Source organism: Hyperolius riggenbachi, chromosome 6 (genome assembly GCF_040937935.1).
Source record: "Hyperolius riggenbachi isolate aHypRig1 chromosome 6, aHypRig1.pri, whole genome shotgun sequence".
NCBI classification, from domain to species: Eukaryota; Metazoa; Chordata; class Amphibia; order Anura; family Hyperoliidae; genus Hyperolius; species Hyperolius riggenbachi.
The window spans coordinates 283,579,194-283,598,533 of NC_090651.1; the positions used below are offsets into that span (position 1 = coordinate 283,579,194).

The 19,340-nt window shown below is 42.5% G+C and overlaps 1 protein-coding gene across 3 annotated transcripts in view; it reads right to left on the reverse strand.

The window, feature by feature from the left end:
- The window catches only part of ALG9 (ALG9 alpha-1,2-mannosyltransferase), a 177,124-nt gene that overhangs the window by 70,853 nt on the left and 86,931 nt on the right, over positions 1-19,340 (reverse strand). For 2 of the 3 annotated variants that reach the window (XM_068240937.1, XM_068240940.1), the window contains exons 9-12: positions 16,865-16,987; positions 15,752-15,909; positions 3,573-3,702; positions 662-809 (exon numbers count right to left, since the gene is read on the reverse strand). In XM_068240937.1, the coding sequence (XP_068097038.1) occupies positions 662-809; positions 3,573-3,702; positions 15,752-15,909; positions 16,865-16,987 (559 nt within the window). The remainder of the gene's footprint in view (positions 1-661; positions 810-3,572; positions 3,703-15,751; positions 15,910-16,864; positions 16,988-19,340) is intronic. The other variant, XM_068240939.1, reaches the window with a different exon arrangement.

Here is a 19,340-nt window from a genome sequence, read left to right on the forward strand (position 1 = left end):
GTGAGTGTGTTTATAAAGAATAAAGGCCATGCTGAGAATACCCTATTTAGAGATGGACTAGCCCAAAATCTGTCGGTAATGTCAGCTTTTTACTACTAACTGTAAGTGACAGCAACATAGGAGAAAAGTAATGGCTTATTTTACGCTGGAAGAAGAATGCGTCTTACTTGTAAATGTTTACATATATTTTAAATTTTAGAGGTCGAGACTTCCTACCTAAGCACTGCTGTTCATAATAACTGGGACAATGCGCAATGCACTAGCAACCCACTGCTCTTTTGAGGCCTCTTTGTAGGGAAGAGTTTGAGGCCTCTTCATAGGGAAGAGTTTTTTTATATTACCCACTGGTATTATACCACTAATGCAATAGGAACCTCAATGGTCAGAACAACTTCCCAATCAACCTGCAGATTCTTGCAGATTCTGGTATAAATACAAGGCTGCTACGGGGAAAGAAAGTTACACAAGAAGTAAACTCAGAGGCGTTAGAACATTGGTGTATAGCATGTCATAAACCATACAGTAATAAGTAGCTAAAAGCCCTACAAAACAGGAGAAAACCATTCCCTCTTGCAAGCACACTAGTATGAAGAGGCTCACAAGACTGAAGGTAGAAAAGGTATAACTAGTTTGTAGTGTTGAGGTATGAGGTAAAACTTACTTTTCCGGAAGAAGGAAGTTGCTGGGGAATCTGTACCATTCCTTCCCAACACATATGTTGACACTCTTGCCCTCAGGAACAGTGTGGACGGTTGGGTCTTTGGCAATGCGATGGAATTCTGGGTACAGATCTAGTGGGGCATGGTATCCTGAAAAAAAGAACAGTGAAAAACACCTTTGTTAGCTGCCCATGAGGAGAATGCCTAAATAAATCTGTTGAATAAGCGAGGAGTTACCGCAAGCCAGAAAATCAAGATTTACCAAAAACTATCACAATCACGACTGTACAGATTCATCAAATGCCAAGCAGCTGACATAACTGACGCCCATTTATTTTTCAGGCACAGCAATCTAAACTTAAATGACATTTATCAGAAAAAATTATTCTAATTACAATAGTCAATGTGGTTTTTGAAAATAGCGGATCGTTCAGAAACAGCCTTATCAGTCTGCAGACAGACTGAACACACGCACTTTACTGTCGGGAGAACGACCGCCCAGCTAGGCCTAAACGACTTTAGGAAAAGATTGAATTGCACGATTTTTGCCAGAAATTGAGATTTCGATTCACGATTTTTGATACACGACGATAGATCAGCACTCCGATGTTGAGTATGAGTGCCCTCAGTACAGTTTAGCCAGTGTAGGTGCCGCAGTACAGGCTAGCCATCCAGATCCCCTTTAGTATATATATAGGCAGGTCTCCCCTTTTGTGTGTACCGTTTTCCCAGGCTGCTCCATCCTCCCTCCCGTCTTGCCCTTCATGGTGTATGCAGCCCGGTCACACACACACCCCACTCGCGCTTCTGAGCCTGGGAGCATTCTGCGCCTTTGCAGTACTAACTGTGCAGAACACTTCCAGCCACGGGAGCATGAAAGGTGCGTGTGCGCAGCCAGGCCGTGCAAGTGAAGCACAACTGGCTAACCTACTGGGCAAGACGCCTATGGACAGAGTGGCCTGAGAGGTGTGCATGGGGGTGGTGGAAGCCCCAGGTATGTATTCTGCCTCTGCCTCCCCTCAAAATTGTCTACTGGCCACCCACCTCACAATTGTCTTTCTGACCTTTCACAATAGTGTTTCTACCTTTCCTACCCTCACAACTGACTATCCAGTTCCAGGGCTTCCCACCCACCTCACATCACACAGTTTTCCAGTTAAACCTCCACGCTCCTCCCTCCCCTTCGGCACAGGTAGACAGGGCAGGCTGGAAAAAAAAAACACCTACAAGATGATTCATCCAGGTCCCGGGGCGCACTGTCCCTCTGTAGGCAGCCTGAGCCCTCTGCATCTCTGCCTCATGGAGTCAGGCACAAACCGGCAGCATCTTTCTTCTTCCTGAGGACAGCGGGACAACATGACTAGGAGCGGAGCAGTGCGTGCACAGGAAAGATTACTGCCCCAAAGTCTGGATTAGACGCATGCACTGTAGTCCAAGTGCCCGCCCCCACTCACTTGTCATACCCGGCGCAGCCAGAGCCAGGCGGCAGGAACTTGTTTGAAAGTATGTTTCCGGGCTGGCTCGCCTGCGTGTGTACAAGCGTTGCTTGGCAACGCTCGCCACTTCACAGCGGCTCTCCGCGCAGCAATGCAGCGGGGGCGGAGCAGAGCAGATACAGACGGCGGCGCGAAAAAAACGTGGCTTTGACGATCTCAAGATCGTCATGCCGCTGATCGCGATTTCGGTTTAAAAAACGAAAATCGTTCAGGCCTACGCCCAGCTCTTTAGTAGTGTGTGTGTACGCACCTTTAAAGAGGAACTGTAGTGATAATAATGTAACAAACAAAACTGCATATTTACAATACTCATGTATAAATGATGTAGTCAGTGTTTGCCCATTGTAACATTTTTCCTCACCCTGACTTACATTCTGAAATGTATTACATGGTGACATCTTTACTGCTGGCAGGTGCATCCCAAAGGTTGTGTGTTCTGAGCTAAATAGAAAATACACCTGGCCTTCCAGAGTGCACAGGAAGAAGGATGCATAGCTAATCAGCCTAGGCTTGATATCCCTGGGAGGGTGGGGCTACACCAATACACAGCAATATAGAGCTATAGGTTTCTGATGCTGAAAACAGGACAATTACTGTAAAAGTGGGTGTCCTGAATGATTTACTGTATTCTATTATATGCTGATATATTTCCTGAGCAGAGTTTAATGCTGTGAGTGTGTGTGGATGTAGAATGTGCTATAGCTCCCACCTTCTGGGGATCTCCTGTCCTTGTGTGCACTCCCTCCTCTTCAAACAAAGCCCAGGGATGAGCTCTTCTAACACCATATGCAATCACTGACCATGGAGACAATGCTGACCTCAGCTTTATTAAAGCGGGATTGTCACCATAAAAATTAAATTTCAACAGCAACTGGTCCGAGTGTATTAAGTTATAAAGATGCTAATCCTGCATTCAAAACTTTTTCTGCTGTTATGATTTGGTGTTATCACATACTTAAGGAGCACTGGCCCTTGAGTAGTCAAAGCCAAACAGTTGCATGCTGGGAGTTCTTTTTATGTATAATATATTCTTCCTCCTCTTCCCTTTATTTCCCTGCCTAGTTGCCTATCTGAAGCACGATCACCTGCTCACTTGTGCTTACAAGCCAGGGTGAGGTGACTCAGGGATTGGAGGAGAAAAGAAAAAAAAGTAAAGGGCAGAAATGACATCAGGATTTAGCCTAAACTGTGGGCAAAAGACATGGTTCCCTCCAGGAACAGAATTCTCGTCATTTACTATATAACATTCACTGAAATCAAAACGTGGACAGTATAATACATGTGTTATGTAAGTAGATCAAGTATCTATCTAATTATATATGTTTTTTCCCCCTGGCATAGTATGGCTAATCCTACTGCTTGAAAGCATCATAGATGGGTGTAGGGATCACGGAAGATAAATTATCTACATGCTCACCTCTAAACAAGGCTATGGAGCGGGAAAATGACAGAAGACCAAAGAGCAGAACAGTGCCAAGTGCCAGCCAGTTGGAGGAGACTGTGTAGTGCTCCAGACGATATCGCTGAAACAGGAAGTGGTAACATTTCTAAAATGAAAAAACAACACAAAAACAAAGCTGTATTAATCTGAGCAGTAGTACTCATCTCATATTTTACAGGACAACCTCACCAAACTGGTATAAATAACCAGGCAGCAAATGTAACCGTTTGGGGCGACTACTCAGCTGACAAATTATTATTTTTTTGGATGACCCAATCTGCATGCCAACATAAACAAAAGTGAATTTTAGTTTTTGATAAGCATAATTACTTGGATGTAGCACACCCCATGTCTTCCTATCCACATTAATATAACCAATAACCTAGGCAGCACCACAGACACTCCAACATCATCTAGCGCCCCCTCAGGGCCCTTTCACACTAGGGCGGTGTGGTATTTTTACTGCACCCCACCGTAGCCTAATGAAAGTCTATGAGGTAGTTCATATTACCCACTGTGTAGTATGCTGCGCTGGAAGTGTCCTATCTAACGCAAGTGCATACCTACGTTGCCATGCTGCACGACCTGCGGTGGACTGGAAGACATGTAAGTCTATAGCGACGCAGGTTTTTAAAAAAAAATGTTGGTGGCGTTGCAGCGCACATGCGCGTAAGCATATTTTTGCAATACTCTTTCCGCGCACTTCCGTATTTCAAAACAGGATGAGTGCAAGTGAGCATCACTTCCTGTTTTGATGTCGGCCAGAAAGGGATTACCACGGTAATCTCCAAAGGCCTGTGTTTGGCGGTGCTGCCGATCTGCAGTCTGAAACTGTCCTCAAGGTACTTTCTTCAGGTACTCTGGGTATAATAGTAATGCAATTAGCCGGATTTGGCTCGCTGTTTACCAATTCACTTCTTGCATCTTAAAGCAGTGGAAGTCCTTTTTTACTATATTTTAAACGTTAAGCTGTAGCTGAACTTCTTTCAGATATACAGGATCTTCTCAAAAAATTAGCATATTGTGATAAAGTTCATTATTTTCTGAAATGTACTGATAAACATTAGACTTTCATATATTTTAGATTCAAATACACACAACTGAAGTAGTTCAAGCCTTTTATTGTTTTAATATTGATGATTTTGGCATACAGCTCATGAAAACCCAAAATTCCTATCTCAAAAAATTAGCATATTTCATCCGACCAATAAACGAAAAGTGTTTTTAAAACAAAAAAAGTCAACCTTCAAATAATTATATTCAGTTATGCACTCAATACTTAGTCGGGAATCCTTTTGCAGAAATTACTGCTTCAATGCGGCGTGGCATGGAGGCAATCAGCCTGTGGCACTGCTCAGGTGTTATGGAGGACCAGGATGCTTCGATAGCGGCCTTAAGCTCATCCAGAGTGTTGGGTCTTGCGTCTCTCAACTTTCTCTTCACAATATCCCACAGATTCTCTATGGGGTTCAGGTCAGGAGAGTTGGCAGGCCAATTGAGCACAGTAATACCATGGTCAGTAAACCATTTACCAGTGGTTTTGGCACTGTGAGCAGGTGCCAGGTCGTGCTGAAAAATGAAATCTTTATCTCCATAAAGCTTTTTCAGCTGATGGAAGCATGAAGTGCTCCAAAATCTCCTGATAGCTAGCTGCATTGACCCTGCCCTTGATAAAACACAGTGGACCAACACCAGCAACTGACATGGCACCCCAGACCATCACTGACTGTGGGTACTTGACACTGGACTTCCGGCATTTTGGCATTTCCCTCTCCCCAGTCTTCCTCCAGACTCTGGCACCTTGATTTCCGAATGACATGCAAAAGTTGCTTTCATCCGAAAAAAGTACTTTGGACCACTGAGCAACAGTCCAGTGTTGCTTCTCTGTAGCCCAGGTCAGGCGCTTCTGCCACTGTTTCTGGTTCAAAAGTGGGTTCATGCTTCCATCTGCTGAAAAGCTTTATGGAGATGAAGATTTCATTTTTCAGCACGACCTGGCACCTGCTCACAGTGCCAAAACCACTGGAAAACCACTGGTAAATGGTTTACTGACCATGGTATTACTGTGCTCAATTGGCCTGCCAGCTCTCCTGACCTGAACGCCATAGAGAATCTGTGGGATATTGTGAAGAGAAAGTTGAGAGACGCAAGACCCAACACTCTGGATGAGCTTAAGGCCGCTATCGAAGCATCCTGGTCCTCCATAACACCTGAGCAGTGCCACAGGCTGATTGCCTCCATGCCACGCCGCACTGAAGCAGTCATTTCTGCAAAAGGATTACCGACCAAGTATTGAGTGCCTAACTGAACATAATTATTTGAAGGTTGACTTTTTTTGTTTTAAAAACACTTTTCTTTTATTGGTCGGATGAAATATGCTAATTTTTTGAGATAGGAATTTTGGGTTTTCATGAGCTGTATGCCAAAATCATCAATATTAAAACAATAAAAGGCTTGAACTACTTCAGTTGTGTGTAATGAATCTAAAATATATGAAAGTCTAATGTTTATCAGTACATTACAGAAAATAATGAACTTTATCACAATATGCTAATTTTTTGAGAAGATCCTGTATTCTGGTGCTCCCATTCGGTTTTCTTTACTGTTGTTGCTCAGGATGCTACCAGAATGTTACTCAGAATGCTCCATTAATCATAAAGGCCCGGTTCACATTAGCATTCTGAGCCAAAAGGATCCGATGAGCGGATCCGGTCTCCGCTTCACCGGATCCGGATGGCTCAGTATGTGGCCCGGTTCACATAGTGAAAACTGATCTGATCAATGATTAATCGGATCCGTTTTCACTCAGCTATACATACCTAATTTTCAGTAGTAGCCGGCGGTAGAGGCTTTCTCTTCTTCCGCTGTGACTAAACAGCGCGTCATGTGACTAATCACATGACGCATCATGTAGTCACATGACACGGAAGAAGACTGAAGCCTCTACCGCCGGCTACTACTGAAAATTAAGTATGTATAAACCCTCCTTCATCCACCCGCCCCTCATCCTCCCGTCGCTAGATTAGCTCCTGTACATGCCCCCATCCCCCATGGAACGGTTCGTTTCTTCACTAGTGTGAAGAAACGCTCCGTTTTCCCATTGCCCCAATTCTGCAGTATTTTTTGTACGGATCGTTCTGCTGGGCAGAACGGTCCGGAAAATTAGGGCCTGCAGCATTTTTTAGATCCGTGGACCGGAACGTACGGAACGTATCCGTACCAACGGACGCATGTGAATGATTCCATAGGTTAACATTGGATCCATTCACATCCGTTCCATTTGTACAGTATACATTCCGGTTCTGATCCGCAAAAAAACGCTAATGTGAACCGGGCCTAAGTGTTACATGTTGTTACAATCTTCTTTATTAGTAAAGAATAAAGAATACTTTATAAAGAATAAGAATATAAGAATACTTTATAAGAATATATATATTCTTATATTCTTTACAAGAATAAGAATATAAGAATACTTTATAAGAATAAAGAATACTTTAGCATCACTCACTTGACATTATTTTCAGAAGCACTAATTCATTTAAGCATGATTTAGTGATCCCAAAACAATCCATGCTTTAAGTACAAACAGCTCCCTCTAGTAACATTTCCAAAGATCACGGACGGAAAGCTTTTTATGACTGTCAAAAGCCTAAAAACCTCTAGTTTTTCTGAGACATTTTTCACTTTGAAACTGGGACATTTTTATTTTAGTTCTGCTCAAAGCAGCTGCAATTCAAAACATGTAAAGCTATTTTATTGCATAAGCAGAAGATATTATTGTAAAATGTAACAATGGTCAACCTTTGTACTGCCCATCACTCTTATTGAGAAAACCCTTCCAAGCCAATGCTCCAGAAAAGAGAATATGCTGCTTCAATACCATGCCGTGAATGTACATTACAATGTTCAGCCATATAATACTAAAAAGTGTATTTTTAAACTCAATTGCAATACAACAATATATGTAACATACTTATTCTTTTCAAGTGATTTTGTAACAGAATGCCATTAAATATTATCTTTTAGCCTCAGTCTGCAGCCACTAAAATGTTTTTAAGAACTTGCAGGGAAATATGCTAACCGCATGCACCCTGGGTTAAAAGAAATTTAGAATTGTCCTCCCTGACCTTCTCAATGGCTCATGAATCTGCACAAAGCAGGAAGTAAAAAATGATTGTTCTTTTCATCCTCCAACAGCTTCACTGGGTTTCCTATAATGACCAATTTATTCCAAAAGATGGAGGGTCTCTCAAATTAAGGTGGCCATTAACGATACAATCCCTTGAAAAACGGATTGATCCCATCAATCTGATCAGATTGATTAGCGCGTTTTCGGCTGTTAATGGGGACAACCAAGCGAACGTCAGTGGGATTGTATCATTAATGGCAACCTTTAATTGGGAATGCATACGTAGAAATTGAAAGCAATCATTTCAGCGAAGCAATCATGTCAGAGAATATTCAGAGTTTAGAAAGTTTAAGGCAGATGGGAAAAAGGTGATTGTGTGTATGCAAATTGATCTAAAACGTCTACCTGATGGTATGAGTGCCAACAAAGCATCCAGGGTTGGTGTTATCCTTGATGATATTTATGGCCATTCTCATAGTCTTATCAAAAAGCTCTATTGAGGATAGTTCAGTGCGGATACTACCCTTTGCTGTTTTTACAACCTGCTGCAGGGCCTCTTTACCGCGTACATGTAAAGAAAGCAGAGAGAAATCTGGGTGCAGGGTAAAGCCGGGGAAGGGGTGGGGGGTGGAGTTTAAGGCACCATTTGGCTTCCAGCTGCTGTTGCTGATGGCAGAGATACATTATTTGTATCCCAATTTGAAATCTGTCTTTTGCTGATGCCCAAATTACTCAATGGCGCCACTATAGCCGTAATTCACATTCATTACAGCCTATAGCGGCGCCCAAATCTTCAGCAGCCGCAGGAGCCGTTTTTACCTGACACGTCTTTACAAGCCTTGGAGCAGCTATTGTACCAGGCCGTCATGCAGTGGTTCAAGAAACTCTCTATAGTGCATCTGCAGAAATTAACCAGTAGCTTCTGGGAAAGGTGAGTGCTCCTTAGCTTGCTCAGAAAATAGAGGCTTTATTGTACTTTGCTAATTACAGCTACGATGTTGTCAACCCTGGACAGGGCTTCTGCGATGGTGACTCTCAGAAACTTACAGCTGGGAACTCACTCCATAGCCACTGCATTGATCATTAGCGGTTTGTGATTGGCTTATGGTGGACCTAACTGTTTAAGTCTTTAACATGTTGTTAATGTCACCCTGTGCAGTCAGGTTTTACTTCATTCTTGTATACAGCTTCCTCGTTGTCTGCTATAGGCCCAATGACCGTTGCATCATCTGCAAAAGGACGAGCTCACTACAAATAGTAACATGTACTGTTTTTAAAGCTACCTATGCATTATAAGCGAATGTTGCCCAAAATGAACATTGAAGATCGGCTCCCAGCTGAGCACTGTATTCTGTATGCTGTACACTGTATACTGCTCTATCATGGGTGAGAGGATCAGAGAGCAGAGCCCTGCTGCGAGAACTTCAAAGGAAAGGTCCACAACAATAATAGGTTGTTATGGTTCCAACACAAAGCATCACTGATGGCCTTGTCAGTAACATTGCACTCTCTAGACTTTCAGTCCAGGAAGACCTAAAAGTTGTACGCAGCTGTCAGTATCCCCTGATGGGACTGACCACTATAAAATGCTAATGAAAATAAGAATTTTTTTTACACACATAGCTATTACAAGTATGGGGCTCTTTGAATTGTGTTTCTTCAGAGATTTTGTATTTCTGAAACTGCATTGCGGTTGTAGTATGTTGGCAATGCAGATTTTAACTCTGCTGTAGGGTAGAAGTTTTGATGACAAAGCATGAAATTGAGGAATTGTTTTCCTGGCAGTAACAACGAAATAGATGACGTCAGTCATCAGATCAGGTCAGATTTCTCAGGAAGACACTGGTAAATTAAATGTCAATCGTTTGCTTGAAGCAGGGTTTAGATATTTTGTCCTAATACAGTGTTTCTGTCTAATAGCAAACATTAATTGGGAATGGTTGGTGCATCAGCCAGATGAAAGGACTGATTAATCCGCCATATCCAACCACACATTCAGGAAGGATCCTCTAAACACCATCAGGGAACAGGCACAGAATAAGCTAGCTTTGCTTCAGGACAAAACACAGCATAATAGAGATGCGTTTTTTTATATTGTATGCATGCTTGTTGGCAGTTTGCAAGACCGCAACTTGAAAGCGGTACGCAAAAAAAGAAATGCTGAAAAAATTGTACCGCTTTTGATACAAAAATTGCAGGGACCTTAAACGCCGTGGAGGTTAAGCCAGTTATACATTATAACATTTAATCAATTAGACATTCAGTTTTAAAAACCCATGTAAACATCAAATATTAATTACCCGTTTTAAAAGAGATCGCACTAGATGTCTGACCGGCAGTTGAGGGGTGTATGGTGCATGCACTGTGCCCATGGGCGTCCGCACATACGGCAAAACCGGGCATCTGCCCGAGCCTGGCCGTCCGCTGCCCCCCCCCCCCCCCCTGGCCGCGTGCTCGTGCAGCCAGAAGGAGGGGTCCAGCGCAGAGAAGAGAGAGAGCTATGGGCACAGTGGGGAAGGGCGGACGTCTCCCCCCCTTCCCTCACCTTAGGGGGCTCTCTCTCCCTCGCTGTCCTCTCCGGAATGAAGTGTGCAGCGGCTGGGCAGCGGGCGGAACTTACCTCGTCTCGCTCCTGCGCTGGAAGTTCTGGTGCCGCACTCTGGTCTGGATCAGACCAGAGTAGCAGCTAATCCATCCGGCGCGTGCGACGAGAGGAGGTAAGTTCCGCCCGCTGCCCAGCCGCTGCACACTTCATTCCGGACTCCGGAGGGGAGAGCGAGAGAGGGAGGGAGAGCCCCCTAAGGTGAGTGCCCATAGCTCTCCCTCTTCTCTGCTCCCCTCCTGCTGGGGCACACATGGCAACTTTTTCTGGGGACATATACCCCTGCCTACATATACTGGGACATATCCCCCTGGCTACATATACTGGGACATATAACCCCTGCCTACATATACTGGGACATATACCCCTGCCTACATATACTGGGACATATCCCCCTGGCAACATATACTGGGACATATACCCCCTGCCTACATATACTGGGACATATACCCCCTGCCTACATATACTGGGACATATACCCCTGCCTACATATACTGGGACATATACCCCTGGCTACTTTTTCTGGGGACATATACCCCTGCCTACATATACTGGGACATATCCCCCTGCCTACATATACTGGGACATATACCCCCTGTCTACATATACTGGGACATATCCCCCTGGCTACATATACTGGGACATATCCCCCTGGCTACATATACCCCCTGCCTACATATACTGGGACATATACCCCCTGCCTACATATACTGGGACATATCCCCCTGGCTACATATACTGGGACATATACCCCTGCCTACATATACTGGGACATATACCCCTGCCTACATATACTGGGGACATATACCCCTGCCTACATATACTGAGCACATATACCCCTGCCTACATATACTGGGCACATATACCCCTGGCTACCTGTTCTGGGGACATCTCTACCCCTGGCTACCAGTTTTGGGGACATCTATACCGCTGGCCACCTATTCTGGGGACACCTATAGACCTGGGGCTACCTATTTTTGGGGAACCACTGCTGTCAGATTGAGTGTATTTTGGGGAACTGCTGCCAGGTGAGAGGTGTCTACATATTAAGGGGGCATTCTGCCTATTTATGTGAAAAGCTGTCTATTTATGTGCCTCATGACTGCTGAATTTGTCTTGTTGCGGGCCTCATGATTGCTGAATTCATCTTGTTGAGGGCCTCATGATTTGTTGGGGGCCTCAAGATTGCTGAATTTGTCTTGTTGGGGGCCTCATGATTGCTGAATTTGTCTTGTTGGGGGCCTCATTATTGCTGAGTTGGTAATGTTGGGGGCCTCATGATTGCTGAATTTGTCTTGATGGGGGGGGGGGGGGGGGCTCATGATTGCTGAATTTGTGTTGTTGGGGGTCACATGATTGCTAACTGCGAGACTATGGAAAGAGCTGAATCATCATCATATGAGACAATAGCATTAAACCTACTTTTTCCGCTTTTTAAAACAGAAAATGAAACTGGGAGGTTCTAAAAAAAATGAATAATTTTTTCAGGAGTACGATGGATGAAATTGTTTATCTTCACAGTTTATTTTCAACTTAATTTTCCATAATGTTCATGTATGAGTTAAAACGTTTGAATTTAGTTTAAATTGCTGTTGGCACTTTGTGATAGTAAAGTGACTTTGCAGTTTGGACACTCGACCTCCAAAAGGTTCGCCACCACTGTCCTAATCTAATGTCCCACCATTGCTTAGTTCATGTAAACTTGTCTCCACCCACGACCACACCCACATTCTGGTTCATGACCACACCCATTGACATAGCTTAATTTTTCACCAACCCAGATTTGCGACGCGGCGCGCTACCCCGCTTTTTGCTCCCCACTTTTTGCCCCCCCCCCCCTTGGAAAATTTTCTGCGGGCGCCCATGACTGTGCCCTCAGGTATAGCATAATCCAAGTAAACTAAGGAAGGCAGAGATCCGGGCTCCAGTTTAATATTGTCCCCCCACACTTCCCGACATAAGTTGCAATGAAATTGGCCTGACAGCCGTATCGCAGGGAAACCCTGCTTTGTCAGAGGCAGCAAAATGTCTCTGATGAAGCAGGGTTTCCCTGTGAGACGGCTGTTAGGCCAATTTCATTGCAACTTATGTTGGGAGGTGTGAGGGGACAATAAAGGTGACGATATTGAACTGGTACCTGGATTTCTGCCTTCCTTTGTTTACTTGAAATGTCAACAACTAGAGCCTCAGTCAATAATTTTGATTGAAATATTAAACAAAGCAAGATCCGCAATGGTGGCAGTTTTCATCAGTCACATGCAGGTGGAGGGGACAAAGAAGGGTTGTGAGGTGGGCTTAATGGCTCCATAGCTTTATACTGCATGGATCGGTAAGAGACTAGCAGTGGCAGCAGTTCAATTACCTTTAAACCAGGTTTCTGTTGAAATCTGAGAATTACAAGATTCTGAAATAATCACTATTCCCTGATCAGAGAGATACTGATTGGTTGCCAGATTAAATCCCTTTGAGATTGGATATGAGTGACATAATGCATTAGCAATGCTGCTTTCCCAACCCGGCACAAAAAACAAAATCATGCCAGACAGGTTCCCAGCCACTTACTTCAGCAGTACAAATGTTAGTTGCAAAGTATAATTTTAGTGTTTCAATGTTATTTTTGAAAAAGAAACGATTTTTACACCTGTGACAACTTACAAGTCCAATAAGTGAAGATATCCTTATAGTTCTAGTTCAGGCTAGCCTTTTTAAATGCATATTATGCAGAATATCATTTCTGCATTATTTATTTTTCATTACCTGGATGGCTGGGTTTGCAATATTAACCACTTTAGTACCAGCGGCCTCTCAGACACCGCTGGTACGGAAAACGGATCCCAACGACATCACGCCGCGCGGATTCACTGTCAACGCTCTCCCGTCGCTGAAGCTCACCTGCTCTGCCATCATGGCAACTCTGTGAGCCAGTCAGGAGCAGATTTTATTGGCTCCTGACCCTGTGATCAGTGTGCTCCAGGCCGTGGGCGCACGATATAGGTTGCCCGCAGCCGGGCCAGCGCCTGCACACAAATGCCCAACCTGGAAGAAACTGTCGGGGGGCATTCAGGTAGGAAAAGAGGGGGACAGAGGAGAACAGGGGGGAGGGGGGGGGGGTGGAAGCGGTTTGCATCAGGACAGCTTCCAGTACATGCCTGCTCCCCCAGTTTTTTCTAATGAGTTCAGCTCTGGTATCCTTCAGCCTCCGTACACCTCTCACTTCAGTTGTCTTTTATGCTTTTATGCACACAGAGAGTTTTGGAAATTCTTATCTTGCTACAAATTGGAATAGAGAAATCATTTTGTTATTACATTACAGAGTTGTGCATCACCCATCTATATTTATAACAGTTTTGTACAATGAACATGGAATTACCCTCTACAATGACATATGTATTTACTAAACATGGTTGCAAATCCAGCTGAGAAATAGACAACATCACAAACACACAGACAACTTTTACCAGTAACACATAAACCGTAAATTTCCATTCCTTGCTTGTTGGCTAGCCACAGAGTGTTACACAAAATCCTTCTTCTGCATGAATTGGTTTCTATATAAATACACTATCTCAGCATTTCATACAACAAAGTAATAAATCAATACTGACTGTGTAACACTGTCTCAGAGAGCTGTCGTCATGTAATTTGCAAGCAAAATACATCTTCTTTGAAATCCATGATGCTGTGTTGTGTGAGCTTTCTCTAAAATAAATTACTTCTGGGCGTCCCTGAAAGACTCTGCGTCATTCTATAGAATTACAATGTCGGCTGCGCGTGTGCGTAATGCATATGTGAAGAGGGGAGCTTTATGTGTACCAAGTGATAAGCTATACAGCCTCTGTGTGATTGATTGCCGGTATAGACCAACTAATCCCTTCTACTCACAAAATTTATTCATGTGCACAATAAATCATACTAAAATATAATTCCGAGCATGACAAGTACATAAACCGATTCCATATTTAAAGTGAGCTTGTGTCCAAATCCTGCAAATTAAAACAAAACTGAGAAAACATATAGAGGCTACCATCTTATGAGTACTCCCCATTTCTGTCTTCAATGTTTATTAACATTCTGGAAGTGAATAAAATCTACTTTTTGAACCGTCACTGCTGGTCATGCAACTTTTTTTTTTTTTACACACACACACGTACACACACACACACACACACACGTACACACACACACACACACGTACACACACACACACACGTGTACACACACACACACACACACACACACATACACACGTACACACACACACACACACGTACGTACACACACACACGTACGTACACACACACGTACACACGCACACACACACACAATCTCACACACACACACACACGTACACACACACACACGTACACACACACACACGTACACACACACACACACACACACACACACACGTGTACACACACACACGTATACACACACACACACATACACACACACACACACACACACACACACGTACGTACACACACACGTGCACACACACACACAATCTCACACACACACACACACACACGTACACACACGTACACACACACACGTATACACACACACACACACACACACGTTTCATCTAGATGTACTGTATGCTGGTATAAAGTTAGCTCCGCTTGCAAAGAATCATTCCATGTTTCAGGCCTAGTTTATACTCATGGTTTTCACAGCAGTTAACAGCTCCATTTTCAAGCCCCATAACAGCAAACATGGGGCAATGCAGTAGCAGCCGTAGGAAGAAAACTTCTGGCAGGATCCAAGTTTCAGTAAAGACAAACAATATTTGGCAAGGTGGCTAACTGCATCCATTGGAAATCAATGAAGGAACCTGTGGATAGTTTCAGGCTTTTTTTTTTAATGCATTGTATTAAAGACTTCAAGGCAGCCCTGAAACTGGTTCTTGTGACAGTCTGTTTTTTCATACGCTTTAGGGTCAGCTTGCCAAGGAACTGGAGTACCCAGAAGCTGATATAGACTGCTGAGGAAAGGCCCTGCCTTTACAAATGGAGTCAACAATATGCTGATCTCAACCAGTGGAGAGAGCCCAAGCTGAAAATCATGCAAATCATGTAATACAAGATGGGTGCAGGTGAGCAATTATTGGTGTGTATAATTCTAAATTCTGCTTTGTATTATTGCATGTTTTTTTTCTCTTTTTTTTAATATAAATGTTTTGCTACTGCATGTTACTGAACAGTGTATTTTTATATCTCTGTCTTTCAAGAAAGCAACTGAAAACAAAATGGAAGTCGCTGAGAAACATCTTGAAACTAGTGTCTCTAGTGCACAGTGTATCTGGTTGTAGAAGGACACAAAATCAGTGAAGCTGATCACTCTTATCATTTTATAGACCTACATGTTTCATTTAAGGATCATTAAATCAGCAACTAAATTATGCATAAATTCAAAAAGTACCTGTAGTGCAGAGAGTGCCACAGCCCCACATAAGCAGATCAGTGGGTAAATGGGGAAGAGAAATCGTTCCTCTTTGTGGGGTCTAGTGAAGAAAATCAAAATCCAGATATACATTGGAGCCAGTGTAAGCCAGTATGGTCTTCCCAGATTCTGAACTGCTAAAGCAAATACAATATGGTTCCGTTAGCATTATAATGAGCATGTTTCTTTCTGTTTGCATTGTATCATGCATTTGTTATATGTACCTTCATCTAACCTTGTGGCATAGACTTAAAACTGTACTTTTATGTACAAGAGATGCAGCCTTTGTGTTTTCACAAATTATAAGTGCTGAAATGGTGAGATAAGCAATGCAGAATGTATTTGTCTATACATTACAAAAACATTGTATAACAATAAAACTATGAAAGCTAAAATGGAAATGAACCCACAGACAAACATTTCCTTCCTCCTGCATGCTCCAGTAACAGTTTCCGAGCCCTACTATTGGCCACTGCATGCCCCGACATGTGACACAAACATGTACAGCCCAGAAATTTAAAGAGGAACTTTATCGCAAAGGGGAAAAAAATCAATATATTGCAAAGCGAGAAGTTAAAGAATAGAATAGAGATCAAGAAATGATTGACATTTGCCATGTAATTTGTTCATATTGTTTGATCCGCAATCAGCCTGCACGTAATCATCTTTACTACTGGCAGACAGGAAAAAAAATATGACAGCACCAACTGCCATTATCTATAACCGCACCCCCTAACAATGTGATAGGCTAAAAGATTGTTGTTTTTTATAGATACACATATATACAGAGGGAGATACTGGTTGCTTGGCAGTTGGAAAAAGCAGTTATTTCCCATAATGTAACAAGGCTCAGCAGAGACAGCAAACTGTCAGGACCTACAATAGGTGCTGACATCACACCGTGGGAGGGGTTTTTAGCAAAACATCAGCCAATACAGAATCTATTTTTATTGTGAACAATCTCCTCGTTTTCAGTGTCAGTGTCCTGGCTTGTGGTTGAACATAAACAATGTATTGAACCTTACTGGTTGTCATTTTTAAAAAAAGAAAGAAAATGAAAGAAAGGAAAACTGAGGCGAGGGAGATCCTTACTGTTAATTTTCTGCAACAGATGCTCCATCAGCCATGTCAGGGGCAAAGCAAGCAGAGCCAAGATGAACACCACATTAAAGTTGAGGAAACCATTTATGAAATAGAAGGGCCAAGGCTCCGTTCCTAAAATAAAGACAGACAAGCTTTGTTAAAGCTAAACTTCAGGAAATTATATAAAGAAAAACAATATTTCCATGGGTTAAAAATTGCAGCCACAAACAAACCAGTATTTTTGAAAAGATCCTTCTGCATACTGTTTGCAACAGACAGTAGCAAGAAAAAGTATGTGAACCCAATCGTAGGTCTTCTGAGAGCTCTTTTGTGCGAGGCATCATATACATCAGGCAATGCTTTTTGGGAAAAGCAAACCTGAAAACTGGTGTGTGTTTTTTTATAGGGCAAGGCAGCTGTAACCAACACCTCCAATTTGATCTCATTGATTGGACTCCAGCTGGCTGACACCTCACTCCAATTAGCTCTTGGAGAGGTCATTAACAACATGTATTTATGCTTGAAAAAAAATATCTATGTATCCCCTTTTGATATTGCATGTATATAGCTGTCTATTCCATCAGTTTGTAAGCAAACAGGATTGAAGCCAGATGAAGGCCACCCAGTCGAAAGCTTGCTTACTCTTATTCTTTTAAGTTAGCCAATAAATGGTATCATCCTGATTCAAAACTTCTTACCCTATATGGGCGATAGTAAAACCCCAAAGCTTTGCAAAGGTTGGACAGATCAACTAATGCACCACCTAGAGAATAGCATTAAAGTACACAAATGGGTCAGAAAATAAATGGCTCCACAATTTCAAAAATGGATAGAGGCATTTGGTGAACCAGTGTTCACTTCTTCAGGAGCTGGAATGGGATGGGAATTAGTAGTATATCGCTGTACTCACAGCTCCTGTTGCCAGTGGTGCAAAAAAGAAATTAGATTAAAACCTTGCAATGAAGGAAAGGGCTGCTACCAAAATTGCCTTGTTAAACCTGGTCCATTGTATGGCTGCATAAAATTTGCATGAATTCAGAATTAATATTTTTTTAATTTGTTTTATTAATAGTAATAATATAAAGAATAATGTACAGACAGAACTATTATGCAAAGTGCATTCAGAATTATTAGCATCTCATTGACCATCTCTTTTTGCCAGTAATATCGCAGAACGTGTATCTAAAGAACTAAGTGACATCCTGGAAATCACAGAAAGTCAGCAGGAATTGCTGGAGAGACAGAGATAGCAAAACAAATGAGACAGAGGTCTAAATTTCTGGAAAGTAGAAAAAAAATGTGTTTTAAACTCTGGCAACACCATTTGTGAGTCATATCTCAGCAATGGACATTACATTATTCAAATCACAGCAGCTGACACAATGTACCACACACCTCTCTCTTGAAATAAATGATTAAACACTTGATGTGCAATGGAACATGGTAAGCGCACTTATCTGAGCTAAACCTTCAGAAGTAGCACTAAATTAGACAGCTTCTAAACTCCTGCAGCCCGTTTAGCACCCAAGCAGCCAACAAATCAAGACAATAACTAATGCCGTAAAGAATCGCCTACTCCAAACAAATCAGGACTCTCCAGGTTGTGATTTGTTCTGCAGCTGATGTACAGCAGTCATGGTTGTAAAACAAATATCCAGCATATCATCAAATGCTTATGATAAACTTCATTCTCATGGGTTGAAGATAGTTAACAGTTTAACCTCAGTAATATATCAGTCCTACACAATACATTTTAGGGCTAGTGCACACCAAAATCGCTATTGCAATCGCTAGCGCTTAGCGATTTTGTGAAATGATTTTCAGAGCGATTTTTTCTCATTCATTAAACCAGCCGCCGGAGAGATACGTAGAGAGCGCACTTCTCTTGCGCAGACTGGCCGAAGTTACGGGATCCGGTACCAGCGATACAGAAGGCCGAGGACGGCGTTGTGGGAGCGATCCATGCGTATGGGGCTGGAGGAGGCCCCAGGTATGTATAAAACTTTTATTTCATATCGTCTCTGGTACACTTTAAAGTACCAATCGTGCAAAGGTGCAGCAAAATATCTAATATATTTAAACAAAAATTGAATTTTTAGCTGTAGATACGGTGCTGGCCACCACATTCGGTAACCTTTTTTTTTTAAGTTAGGTTCAGGTTTCCAAAATAGTAATTTTGCATTGCACTTTTTTACTAGAAAATCTCAACATCGTTTAAATAATTGTTTTTTCAGTGCAATAGGCTTGATAAAGGAAGGAAAAGAAAGCAGAAGTATTTCCCACTCAAAGTGCATTTACGTAAACACATGAACACAAATGACCCATTTACAAAACACTAAAGAAATGATGAACTGCTGCTTGCACAGCAGATGCATTGCTAGGTGTGCTTTAATCAAAGGCTGAGTACTGTGACATGTGACAACGTGTAAGTGACAGAGTGCGTCAAACATATACAAGTCATTTCACACTTAACATTCCAATAGTA